This window comes from Salvia hispanica, chromosome 5, assembly GCF_023119035.1.
Source record: "Salvia hispanica cultivar TCC Black 2014 chromosome 5, UniMelb_Shisp_WGS_1.0, whole genome shotgun sequence".
NCBI lineage: Eukaryota > Viridiplantae > Streptophyta > Magnoliopsida > Lamiales > Lamiaceae > Salvia > Salvia hispanica.
In genome coordinates this window covers 16,862,672-16,876,332 of record NC_062969.1, presented here as the reverse complement: position 1 = coordinate 16,876,332, position 13,661 = coordinate 16,862,672, and the positions used below count along the sequence as shown (strand labels likewise).

General features: G+C 34.3%; 2 protein-coding genes across 2 annotated transcripts; both read right to left on the bottom strand.

The window, feature by feature from the left end:
* Window positions 1-17: 17 nt before the first annotated feature.
* Window positions 18-2,049, bottom strand: LOC125190571 (calcium-binding protein CBP-like). Its single transcript, XM_048087900.1, has 5 exons — window positions 1,588-2,049; window positions 794-840; window positions 529-704; window positions 415-433; window positions 18-327 (listed from the first exon to the last, which is right to left on the bottom strand). The coding sequence occupies exons 1-5, from the start codon at window positions 2,015-2,017 to the stop codon at window positions 223-225; spliced, it is 777 nt and encodes a 258-aa protein (XP_047943857.1). The 5' UTR covers window positions 2,018-2,049; the 3' UTR covers window positions 18-222.
* A 6,662-nt stretch (window positions 2,050-8,711) lies between these two features.
* LOC125187348 lies at window positions 8,712-12,633 on the bottom strand. The gene is made up of 9 exons (XM_048083918.1): window positions 12,529-12,633; window positions 12,070-12,130; window positions 11,829-11,897; window positions 11,425-11,747; window positions 11,120-11,272; window positions 10,538-10,675; window positions 10,321-10,467; window positions 8,978-10,143; window positions 8,712-8,893 (listed from the first exon to the last, which is right to left on the bottom strand). The coding sequence occupies exons 2-8, from the start codon at window positions 12,110-12,112 to the stop codon at window positions 8,989-8,991; spliced, it is 2,028 nt and encodes a 675-aa protein (XP_047939875.1). The 5' UTR covers window positions 12,113-12,130; window positions 12,529-12,633; the 3' UTR covers window positions 8,712-8,893; window positions 8,978-8,988.
* Between the last annotated feature and the right edge of the window lie 1,028 nt (window positions 12,634-13,661).

Sequence of the window (13,661 nt, the reverse complement as noted above, 5' to 3'; positions counted from 1 at the left end):
TGAAATTTGAAAGCTTCTAATCAAACACTTGAAGCACGTGATTCATAAATTTTCACAAACAGCAGAAAATTACACTGTTTTAAAACTAGATAATAGACATATTACAACGCAAATAACAGCTATGTAACGCTACGGCCGTTTATGAAAGTAAAAAACATCAACACAAAAGATTTAGATTCCAAATTCGACGAAGATAGCAGAAACGACATAAGCTGCATTCTCCTAAGCAATAAGGAAAGGTAAAACAGTTAACATGAAGGATTCGTAGGTGAAAGTTGCTGAACCAGAGAATGAGGTATCCTTCTCCTTGAATTTCTCAGTCAGTCCCTGCACAAAACACATTCAACGTTAGCACCGCTTTACCAAACCGCCTTGGAGCGAATCGAGCCAAACATTTAACACTAAATTGCTCACCTTCACAGTGAGACAGCACCTGGTTTAGAGGGAGGGAGAGAGAAAAGGTAAGAAAATCAGTAAAGTGAAAACAGTAGAATTGTTAATGAAATGAAAGCAAAGGGACCAACATACTCGATGAAATTGTCGTATTCAATGGCCTTGTTCTTGCCACCACTTTTGTCAAACTTGGAGACCAGCAACTCCAGAACCACCGGTGACACTGAGAATCCGAGACTGAGGAGGGCCTCCCTCAGCTCGTTTGTGTCAATCTTGCCGCTTCTGTCCCTGTCGAATCTCTCAAATATTGCCTGCGCGAGTGAAAATTTGACTGGATCAGATGCAAACAGAGACATCTAAATGGTAGTGTAAGAGTAGTGAGATCGGATTAAAGACTGACCCTCCAGCTCTGAAGACTGTAAAAGACTTGAGTGAATTCTTTCGGACCTATTTCAAGAAATAACAACACATTAATACACGAAGCAACTGAAATGATAATGTAGTTCAGCCTTCTCAATCATCCCATCAACGAGAACCCGAAGGGACCACAGAATCTCAACATTTTAACACCTTTACACATCATAGCATCAACAAGCACATGTCTCATCATTTTATCATAACAGAACAGAACATGATACTATAAAATGAAGCATACAGCATAGCATCTTAATCGTGCTTGCAGAGAGAATCAGTTCCCCACAAGTCGTCCATTGGTCTAATTGCTAGTGCACTCAATTATCGAGGTATAAGAAAATGCAGAAAAAATGCACATTGTAGGGCCAAGGAATTATAAGCCTGCAGACAAAATTGCATGATTTCCTTGTAACTGAGCTGATTCAAATTCAACACCTAAAACCTCACAGTGCCCTAATTTTTTATGCATAATAAGTTTCCAGCAAATAACAACAACTGCGTGATTCAAATTCAAATTCCTAATAACAACTGCGTGATTCAAAATTGCATGATTTCCTTGTAAATGAGCTGATTAAAATTCAATACCTAAAATCTCACAGTGCCCTAATTTTTTATGCATAATAAGTTTGCAGCGCAAATAACAACAACTGCGTGATTCGCGACTAGGTTACTCCTTTTCTCCTCCTAATCAAATCCCTAGCTGGCGAGCAAATACGAATAAACGAAGCGAAAACAGTAAATTCCCAATTTGATGAGTGAAAAAAAATCAGACGCAAATACCTATTTTCCTGGTGTTAGTGTTGGTAAAGAGATACATAAGCAGATGCACGGTCCTCAAACTGAAGCTCTGGTTATACGAGGAGAGCGCGCGCTGAAGCTCCTTATCATCGATGAATCCACTCCCGTCCTGATCGGCCATCTGAAAGCAGGAGATCACGCTCGGATCAGTGCCGGGAGGGAAAGCCGAGGGAGTGAGCGCGGCGAAGGGGCTTCCGTACGCTGCCGGCGGGTAGCCGCCGTAGGACTGATTGGGCGCGCCAGGGGGAGCGGAGGGGGCGCCGTAGGGGGAGGCGACGGGGGCGTAGGGGGAGGCTTGGCCGGGAGGCGGAGGAGCACCGTAGGGAGCGGATGGGTAGGATTGCGAGGAGGGAGGCGGTGCGCCGTAGGGGTAGCCGGCGCCGGAGGGATTTTGGTGAGGGTAATTCGACATGATCAGAAATGGATAGAATAGATAAGCTGGAATTGATCGAAATGGGAGTTGAGTGCTTATTTATACCAATTTTGGGTATCAGATCTCTGAGGGGTGGGGACCATTACTCGTTTCAATTTGTAATCATATTTTTTATATTCTATATATCATTATTATTGTCTATAAAATATTTTCCAAATTATTATAATATATTATTGTAATGAAATTTACTAGACTCATTTTGATTTTTTTTCATCTATATACTTAAATTAATTTGTATCAGTTAATTATAACAAATAAAAGTGAAGTATATTTTGCATTGTGTGTTCTTCTATAGTTTCAAACTGATAATAATGATTTACTAGGTTTTGTTAACGTTTCAAAACTAGAGACAGTGAAAAAAGCGTTATCTGGGATTGGTTATCGAGGGTTCAAATGTTGATTGTGATATTCTACGAGTAATGTTCTTTATACGGAAGTTTTTTTAATATTTATGATGTATTAGTACGATCAAATTTAATTAATTTTGTTCTTTATGTTTTATACTTATGAATAATGAAATATGGGATTGATTTTTACCAATAAATTCAATCACACTTGCGCACTATGCACTACCCAAGTATTGTTCTTATTAATTTATAGTGTATAATTTTTTTCCAAAACTTATGATCTTGATACATTGAAATTTAAGTCTAATTCAATTCCAAATCTTTTGTTTGGTAAAATTAAGAAAATGAAATTGAATTGTGTGAGCAGTGTGTGTAGTGTTTATTTTATGTTTAGTGTATATGTGTTGTGTGTGTGTGTGTGTGCAGTGTGATTATGTTGTGTATAGTGTGTGTGTGTGTTGTGAGTAATGTGTAATGTGTGTATGTGTGTGTGCATGTTGTGTGTAGGATGTATTATGGATATATGCAATAAAAATATCTCCAACTTAAATTATTTGGATTCAAATGATCTATTTTAAAATATGGAATTCAAATTATAGAATTAAGATATTTAGAATTGTAATTCAATTCAAAATCCAAATATTGTTATGATACCAAATATTTAATTTGGAATTGAAGGTTCCAATTCCAATTAACACCTCCAATTATTTTGTAATAATAATTTATGTATACTTTTTATTTTATTATATCTTTTATGTTACATAAACTCATATTATGTATATTTATTATGTTAAATTAATTTTAGAAAATTAATTGAACAGTATATTGCATGTTAGTGAATAGCAATCTATACATATATAAAGGGAGAGTTTTGGGAGTATTTATGGAAATAGCATTTTAGTTGATAATTTATAATTTAATTAAAACAGTTTTTTTTAATAAATCTATACTAACATTGCCGGCATTTTTATCATTATGAATTTGGTCTCTTTAATTAACACATTTAATATGATTATACTAAATAATTTTGTGATAATGCATAGTACTACATAGAAAACGTATACGCCATTTGAATGTTACAAAATCATGCAATAAGTGGGAAAGTCAAATAATTTTGTGCTTATTATGATGAATAAATGGGGGGATGAAAAGGTTTTGAAAAAAAATTGATTTAGTTACAAAATCATGCAATGCAATAAGTGGAGAAGTCAAACAGTTTTTTGCTTATTATGAGGAATAAATGGGGGAATGAAAAGGTTTTGAAAAAAAATTGATGTAATGCTGAATAAACGAAGGAGTGAAAATATTTTGGACTATAAATATAGCATACGAGGGAAACATATGAATCGAAGATGGCCAATACAAGATATGGGCCTAATTTATTTTCGTGCTTAAATCAACTGATTTTTTTTCAGGATTACATATTTTCTAAAAAAAGTATGAAAATTAGCAGAGGAAAGGTCCTACGACCTGATTGAGCTGATGTACTATGGTGAGAATATTATTGTCTGTGTGCTGCTAATCCCGTTTGAATCTCATGTTTTGAAGGTGTGTCATGTTTCTGAACGTTGAACAACAATGGTGATGAGTTGATGTGATCCTCCATATATTTCTCCAATTCAAGGCTCTAAACATTCATCTTCTTCCAAATTTTTTTTCAGTTTATGAAAGCGTATTCATCCTACATTATAAAGTTTGATTTGATTGCAAAAGTTCTTTAAAATTATTAGAGTTATGGTTGTATTTTAATTCAATGCAAATTGACTTCATGAATTAAATTAAGTTGAAAACATCAAACAAACATCAAACAAATGATGTTTAAAGAAATGATAATACGTACAATTTTTCACTAATGATGTTTTTCTTATTGGATTTGATTTTGCATAATAATTGCTTGGCTACATGGTAGTAAGTTTTACATATTGAGACTCTTTACATTCAGCAACAATTGATTTTATAGATTAATTTTATAAATATTTCCAGAACTCCTCTTTTATAGTGAAAAATATTCACCATTGTTCCTTTTACAATATGAGTGTTTCAAATTTATTAAATTAATTATTCTTAAGTTCATATTGTAACTAAATTACGTTTCTGAGTTTATAATTTGATTATTGATATTATTCTCATTTAAAAAATGTGAATTCATATTTTGAATTAATTTTTATCAAACATTTAATCTGGTCGTGCATCGCTCGCACGTGGGTGATATAGTGTGTTATAAACTATGAATACTAAATGAGTAATAGACAAACGCGCGCAATGTTATCAATGCAATGTGTCATAAGTTATGCGACTTCAAGATACAGTTACACAATTTGAAAAAAAAAACTGAATTCATGGAATCTGGATAACATTGATGACGTGTCATCGTTGGATGTAAATTTTGAGAAATGAACTACACGTACACTTATTGTTATTATTATATACCAATATAATTTTTTAAAACAACAAATGTGATTGTTATGAAGAAGTAGATGCATAATGATAATATAATGAATCTTTTGAAGTTATGATATTAAGACAAAACCAACGGGGTAAAAACATTTTTTTATCACGATTTCATTGGTCAAACACCATTGATGCCATATATATTTGGATTTACACTCTTAATTTGCAATTAGGAGTTTCAATTTATCATTTCGATCCATCTATAATTTGAAATTTCAATTATTTTTTTATCTTAGCATTTTATAATTTTTAAAACATTGACTGAACTTATTAGAAATGGACCACTCACCCCTTAAAAAGCCTTATAAAGGAGAGAGTTATTCACACCTATATAGGTGAGCTAGGATCGTTACCAAGCCGATGTGAGACAAGATATTAAGAATTTTAACACGCCCCCTCACGTGTGGACCGGAATGACACATCGGACTTTCATCACTTTGGTAGACAAGAGAAGAGATAAAAAGATAAATCCATCATCGGCTTGGGCCCGCTCTGATACCATATTAGAAATAAGTCACTCACGTCTTAAAAGGCCTTATAAGGGGGAGAGTTATCCACACTTATATAGGTGATTTAAGATCGTTACCAAGTTCATGTGGGACAAAATATTAAGAATTTTAACCGAACTTAACCGAAATTTCAAATTGCGGACAGAAGCAATATGCATTTTATGCTGATTTACTGATATGTTTAATCAATTCGTATTAATCGATCATCAAGATAAGGACAAACATATCGAAAAGATTATGATACTACTAGTATAATTTAATTTTTCAATAATTCCATAACTACCAAAACCATATCAACAATAAAGTTGGATGGTTTTTGAGATGGACACACGTTGAGGTTGTTAACATTTTGTGGGAGGCTAGTTGGTAAGTATTATAAACAACAAATTAATGGCGACGCGTACAAATGAACGCGTAGTGATTTAAACGTGCAGCCCCCACGTGGCCCACCTGCATTGTTGTACAAGTCAACGTTTTAATATACATTGACTTCTTTTTATTATACGGTACAGAGTATAGTATTCCCAATTTGGCCACTATATCAGTCTGATTAATATTGACCAAGACTATTATTAATTTTAATATTACTACTCCTATTATTTTCTTTCTGAGAAAAAGATTCTTAAAATGCTGTTTTTAAACTATATCAAACTCATAGACTCATGCTCCATCCATCATATCATAAATTATTCATATTGTTTTACACATCTCAGTCATTTTCTATTTTAGCAAAAATTAATATACTTGGTATTTATTTTCTCTTATTTTATTTTTTTTCTATCCTTTTTTTTTATTATCTCTCCAAATAACTTTATAAATATTAGTACTTTCTTAAATATTATGCCCAAAAGATACTTATTTTACATGGACAGAAGAAGTACTCCATATTAACTTATTTTACATGGACAGAAGAAGTACTCCATTTAATATGGTTTGAAATGCATGTAAATTTATCAAACATCACATTCAAACGCAACTATTGACAAGTCTTTTATCAACTTTTAATCATACAAGAATATCTCTGTGCATGAAGGTAAGTAGAAAACACGGAGGAAAATGCAGATGAAATACAGTAACCAACTCCAACTCTTTTGCCTTCCTTAGTAACATGCTATTCTGGGTTCAATTCAGACGCCATGGTATTACAACTTAGTGCTTATTTGGTTGTGTCTAGATAAGACCAAATATATGAGTTATATGGATTATTTGGTTGTTTGGTAGATAAAATAAGGTCATGTTAGGCCATCACAGCCCATCTCGACTCGCTGAGGTCCGGAACGAATTAGTTCAAAATAATGAATTATTTAACAACCCAAAAAAGCCCATCTTAATTAATTATCTTGTGCTAATTCAACATTCAAGTGCTTGGGCATGGTAGCGCATGCGATCGTTGATGAACGAGGCAATTAATGAAATACTTTGTAGCTAGGAATGATCATAACCTGATTGCATTCGGAGCAGCTTGGATTTTCATCAAACTTTTGTGGCAGGAGCTTTTCGCTCTAAAACTTATCTACTTTTGTGCCTCCCTCCGATGCCAATAATCGCCATATATCGGCCTTGCCAAGAATTCTACGAAGCTCATCTAGCTTCTCCTCTTGAAACTTCAATGTTTGAATATCTTTTACAAATAGAAGCATATCAAATTTCAACAAGAATTACACTTTGCTCAAATCCCACAATTTGGAGTTGTATATAGATGATCTTTCACTACAATCACCAACTACTCCAACAGCAATAAATATGAAGCCAAAACTAATCAAGAAACTTGTCATATTAAGAATTAAACTACTACTAGTTTTCATGTGCAAAGGGAAAATCCCACAAATTTGCCAAGTGTTTCAGCAAAAAAAGTACTATGAAGGATTAAAAACTAATTTCCAACACAAAAATGATGGAGATACTAATCAATCTAACTCAAGAACCTATATATGGTGTTGCCTGATAATCAAGATGACTAGAGGCAAAGCAGAATCTTTACTAGTGAAAAGTTCGTCTAAATCGGAACTAAATTTTATGATCTGATCTAATTCCAATTCTTTAATTTTCAATTCATATCCAACCCTCCTATTCTTTAATTTTCGTTAATCCTAATCAAACAGACAATGCACAATCAGATAAGACCTAATTTCAGAGGTTAATAGTTGGAGCTGTGAATATTCATTTACTAATACAGACAAATTTTCCTACTTAACCGTTTCGAAAAGATTATAAAGTTACTCCTACTAAATTAGACAGACCCACCAAGTCAAAAATTCTAAATTAACGGGACCCATTTTTCAGTTGAAATTAAAAATTTATATTAATAAATTTGTATTTGAATTGATCAATAACCACAATAATACACCAACCAATTTTTATTTAAAAATGATGAAATATCCCATAGGCTCCTCCTATCCGCCGATGCAATGAAAATGATACTACTCCGCATATTTAGATCTCATCGTTTCAATAATATTGATTTTAATTCAAAAATAAAAATAAAAAAGCAATATCAATAAAACAGTAGTTAATGTTTATGTCTAGTAAAGAAATAATTTAATAGACATAGAAACTTCTATTTCTTTTGCTTTAATAAAGTGAGACTCATTTTTCACTACCATACTTTTCTTTCTATCTCTTTTACTTTATCAATTTTGTATTAAAACCAGTGCCATTTCTTTTAAATATTCATATTTTTATAGGACGGATGTAATATTGTTTTTCTCGAGCAACTATTTGAGTTCCTAGTAGTCGACTCAATTCTTTCAAATTGTTCTCATTATTAAGAAAGGGTAACAAAGATAAAATATGAGCATGTTTTATAGCAATAGTAATTAATCGTTGTTGTTTCAAGATCAATCTATTCAGGAGTTGTTGTTTCAAGGGTCAATCTAATCACTCGTCTAGATAACATTTTCCCCTGATCACTAATAAATCGACTAATTAAACTCGCTGCATGTGTTAGGAGTGAAAAATGGCAGTGGAATCAGCTTAAGTTGGTTGCCTCGCAGCTTGCTGAAAGAGAGAAGGGTGTTCGTTGCTGGAGTGGTGAACCGGAAAAATGGAAACTAATGTTCGACCTTCTTTTGTCAAATGATCAATTTATACTACTACTAGTATTTTAAGAAATTTGACTCTCTATGCTATCTACAGATGATGATCTGGAAACCTCAGTTTTCCAAAAATTTTATGGGCTTAACAGTGATCCGGTAAGCTAATGGATTGCCAATTATTAAACGTAGAGTACTTCGTTCCATCGCATAGTACTGTAATGAAACCTTAGTGTAAAGAAACCAAAATGCATGTTTTGCTTTCAGATTAAGCATTGCAGCCAATTAGTAAAACCTATATAGAAAATGCAATTCCTGAGCTATATTGCATGTATTGAAGTCAATCCTGAGCTCAACTATAAATTTTGCAGTAATGGACTTAACATGTATTGAATTACTATCTATCAGTTGCTTCTCCGCATTGTTGTCGTATCCACAGTCGAAGAAAAAACACACACCTTTTTCTGTCTTGTATGAGTCAGGATCAGGGCTTAGATTGTATTTACATATGAAGTCCTGCAAAAGAGATGAATAAGAATGCTAAATGTGTAAAGACAAATTAGATCAAAAATGACAAAAGGAGAGAAATGCACGAGTTACCACAATAACAATCAGTCGAAGCCAAGAAATTTTCGCAGCTCTTCCTTCTTAAGTCTAGAGTAGCCGCGTATCTTTCGACTCTTTGCAATGGCCCTGAGATTGCTAAGTGATAATTTCTCCATAGTCTTGATGCATGAAGCCGGCGGATTATGGGGCACGTTCTTCGCCCCATCTGTGGCTTCCTCAGCCATGCTATTTGAGGCATCACACTTCGTCTTAGCATGTTTCATCAGAGAGATTTGTGAACTCAGAGGCTCTTGTGACAACAAATTTGATGCTGCAGTGCCTTCTGATGGGCCAGCTACATCGTTTTTACTCAGCTGCTGCTCAGTTTCTTTTTTTGAAACTCCATCTTTTTTCGGCACCATCACGTGTACTTCATGTACTACTGGCTGTGGGTTTTGAAGAATTTGTTGCCATTCCTTGCTTTCCTTCTGTTGCACTTGAATTTGACACTCCTCTGATTCCATTCTATCACTGTTCACTTGCTTGGTTCTGTCATTCAATGAGCAGGGGCTGCGTATCTTTCGACTCTTTGCAATGGCCTTGAGATTGCTAAGTGATAATTTCTCAGTAGTCTTGATGCATGAAGATGGCAGATAATGAGGCACGTTCTTCGGCCCATCTGTGGCTTCCTCAGCCGTGCTATTTGAGGCATCACACTTGGTCTTAGCATGTTTCATCAGAGAGATTTTGAGACCTCCTTTCTGGCTTGTGGTTTGTGAACTCAGAGGCTCTTGTGGAAACAAACTTGATGCTGCAGTGCCTTCTGATGGGCCAGCTACATCGTTTTTACTCACATGCTGCTCAGTTTCTTTTTTTGAAACTCTATCTTTTTTTGCCACCATCACGTGTACTTCATGTACTACTGGCTGTGGGTTTTGAACAATTTGTTGCCATTCCTTGCTTGCCTTCTGTTGCACTTGAATTTGACACTCCTCCGATTCCATTCTTGCACTGTTCACTTGCTTGGTTCTGTCATTCAATGAGGGGTTCTTCATTTCTGTTGCAAGATCCTTCACTGCTTCTTGTATTTGTAAAATTTTTGTATTTCTTCCTTTTGTTTTCACTGTTTTCACTGAAGTGCTTCTTGTAGAACGCTCGTATGACACCCTTGCTTTCCCTGCCTTACTCAAAGGTTCAGTTCTGGCTTTCATGTAATCCGCCTAATATCCAAGATTTCTTAATCAGCAGGAATTGGAGCATTCAAGGCCAAGTTTATAACCATTTCAGATCTTGAATCTCTCTTGGGGCATGATTAAGGTGTATCAAATTGGCATTATATTAGCTAGATATAGACAACTGATGTACTATGAAACAATCATATTATATCAAACTGTCACCTTGATTTTATGTCGAATCTTGCCTCGAATGACTTTTGCCTCTGAGCTAGCCTTGTCGTAGTTATTTTTCTTCTCTTCAACTTCCCTTGAAGTAGCTTTCTCTACAGACATGCTTGCACTTAATTCCTTCACCATGGGATCTGGTAGCTGAAAGGCATAGTGAGTCATCAAATGACTGTTATCTAAACTGCACTCGAAGAAGACACAATTTCATTACCTCTAACTGCGTGTGGAGCGAATTTAGCATTCTCCTTCGTTCTAGTGTGCTTGGCTTATTTACAACCTTTACAGCGACCTCGTCGTTTGTACACTTGTCAGCACTTGCATCAAAGTTTCTGATAACTGCATCTTTCTTCTGTGTACACGCAGACCTTTGAGGTGAAACCCTTTTTTTTAAACAATGTTCAATCACGCATGAAAAACAAAAAGATTCATTCAACAGAATGTATGCAACTTGGAATTTTCCCATTTCAACCACGATAATTGCCAAAGAGACTACAGGTACTTCAAACAGACTATTCATTGCTTAAGCATAGTATCAAACTTCGAGCATTTGCATTGAGATTTGGACAGTAAATTATGTGTAAATATACTACAAATATGAAGAATGAAAGAAAACTAGATAACACTGGGATTACTGGGAATTTGGCAAATATATTGCCTAAAAAAACAGAGACAAGTAAAAAAAGAAGTTTAGAAACACTTTTGCCTCAAATGAGATCAGATGTAACTCCCATATCGATATACACGACCAGTATTGGAGTATATAAAGAGAACAAAGTTGATGATTTGAAGTTACTTGTTGGGGAAGGTATATTTTCCTATCTTCAAGCTCTGTAGACTTGCCCTTTCTCTCATAGGTTTTGAGCATGATGGTGGATGCATTTTCTTCTGTTTTCTTGTTATGTTCAGCATCCGGTGGAACAGGCATCTGTGGCATACTGGTTTCTGCCTGTTCATCATTTACATAAAATGAGGCTGCTAAAACAACTGTGGAAAATTCGACTAGTAATGGTGATAAACTTAGATAATGATGGCGCATTTCAATCATGATCAATTCAAATAATATTTGCAACATAGTGATTAAATGCTTATGACTATTACTTGCTCACTCTTTGCTATGTAACTTTCCATCAAAGGCTTCAGAAGATCATGTAATCTTGGTGGAAGTTCCTCAGTTTCTGATTGGAGGTTGTTTCCATTATTGTCCTTCTTCAAGCGTTGTATCAAAATATCAAGATGATCAGTCTTTTCTCTCAAAGCAACAGTGCATTGTTTAGACCACTTCTCATCATCCCAAGCCAGTTGGCACTGAAGCATCAATATATCTTCTTCAAGTTTTACAATATCTTCATCTGCTTTGTCAATCCATATCTTCAGCACTTGCATACAAGATTTCTCATTCAAAGCATCTTCCTCCAGCATATCTTCAGCAACAAAATAGAAGCAAACGAATATACTAGTTCAGAGGGAAGAGTAGTAACCAGAGCTTTTAAACAGTGACTTACCACACCCATGAAAAGGCGAAAAGTCGCTCATCAAATCATCTAGAGTATGGTATCCGGTCTTGGATGCAACTACAGAGAAAATTTTCATCAAATAAATGACAATCATAGCATCCAAAACAAAGCTCACACCAAATCAAAGGCGAAAACAAAGCAGATAACAACTTCAAATCTTCAATAGTTAATTTTAGATCACTATATCCAACAAACAGCTTCGATCTGTAGTGTCACTGAGGATACTTACAGGATGTTACATCGTCTAATAAGTCTGGAAGAGATAAATCCATGGCTGTTAAACCTTGAATCTGAATGAAAACAAACGAGTCACTACTGATCTGTACGATAGATTAGCATATGAATCAGAGATCCAATTGAAGAGTCACGCATTTCACCACCAGAATGCGTAGCAATCATCCTATACATATACTCCACACATAATCACCAGTGCTGAGAAAATGAACAAATTCCTATATCATCAAAATTTCAACGATTCTAAGGAATTTTTCCACACTCATAAACTGAAAAGGGCACACAATCATCACGCGAACAAACTCTAGTGAAAATCGCTCATGCAAGGAGAAAGAGGCAGTAAAATCACGAAATCGAAGGCAGAATGCAAAATTTACACAAGCAACAAAATGCTACTGAAAAATTACTAGCTATTATCTCCATACAATCAAAATGCATCGCAGCAGCAACTTACAGTCGGTGGTGCACATGAAGATGAAGCCTCCAATGGAAGAGAGAGAGAGAGAGGTGATGTTGTCAATGTCACTACTTGCAGTAGCTTTACAACTTTGAACTGCAAATTTGCAGTTTGAAAACAGAAATTTCAGTAAAATTTTCCCCAATTCTTTATTTTACCACTTTACTCCATTCTTCATTTCCAACATTATTACGTCACTATATAGGGCAATACCTCTATTTACAGTTTTTTATTGTCAGTATTTTTATGAGGCTAACTTATTATTCCCTTCTACCATTATTTCAGTCGCATTACCATACCATATTATAGGAATAATTCCATTTATGATACCATAAATAATTTAATTTGTATTTTTCTTTTATCTCTTCTATGAATAAATGGGCACAGGTCTATCCTTTTCAAGAGATAATTATCATTTGGTAATTTTGGTGTGATACGTGATTTGATATGTAATACTTCGTAAATTGTTTAATCTTTCAATTTTTCATAATTGAGACATCCTTTTACTAAGAGCATGTTTAAAAATATCTATAAAAAATAAGAAAAGCCCTTTTAATATTTGATTATATTTTAACATCATTTGCATAATTAATATATTAAGGTGGTGTTGGATTTGCTAGATAAAATAATACCAACATATAATCTAGGATTAAGTCGTGAGATTATTTTAGTTGTTGGGGGTTCGCTATGACTAATTATCTCATGATTATCCATCTAGGATTGAGTTGTGAGATTGAATCTCATGAACCAAACACACTACATATTTCATTTCGGATACAATCTTGCAAATCGAACATCCAATGATAGGATATTATAGATGATTATATTAATCACGAGGGATTGATATAATTCTATATATTTATGTAGATGTATAATATAAAAATGAAACTAATAAAATTGATTTGCCAAGTATAATATTGATGTACCTTATACACTATAAATCAAAACTTGGAGCTAATTGGAAAGCATCTGGACATGTAGAAATATTGATAAGCTAAATACCAACTGCTATTGTTTAATTTTAAATTAGCTAGAAGATAAAATTCACATTAAATATATCATTATACTAGTAATTAGCCAGTAAAGCTTAACGAATTGGTTTAGTGGTGTATGCAGGGATGTCAATTCAA

Bases quoted from the DNA above. Each gene is read 5' to 3' on its own strand.
- LOC125190571 (XM_048087900.1), bottom strand. From the start codon at position 2,017: ATGTCGAATTACCCTCACCAAAATCCCTCCGGCGCCGGCTACCCCTAC. The intron at 841-1,587 runs GTATTTGCGTCT...TTCTTGAAATAG, and splicing joins CACTAACACCAGGAAAATAG to GTCCGAAAGAATTCACTCAA. The intron at 705-793 runs GTCAGTCTTTAA...TCACTCGCGCAG, and splicing joins ACAGTCTTCAGAGCTGGAGG to GCAATATTTGAGAGATTCGA.
- LOC125187348 (XM_048083918.1), bottom strand. From the start codon at position 12,112: ATGGATTTATCTCTTCCAGACTTATTAGACGATGTAACATCCT. The intron at 11,748-11,828 runs GTAAGTCACTGT...TTGTTGCTGAAG, and splicing joins TTCGCCTTTTCATGGGTGTG to ATATGCTGGAGGAAGATGCT. The intron at 10,468-10,537 runs GTAATGAAATTG...TATGCCTTTCAG, and splicing joins CGCTCCACACGCAGTTAGAG to CTACCAGATCCCATGGTGAA.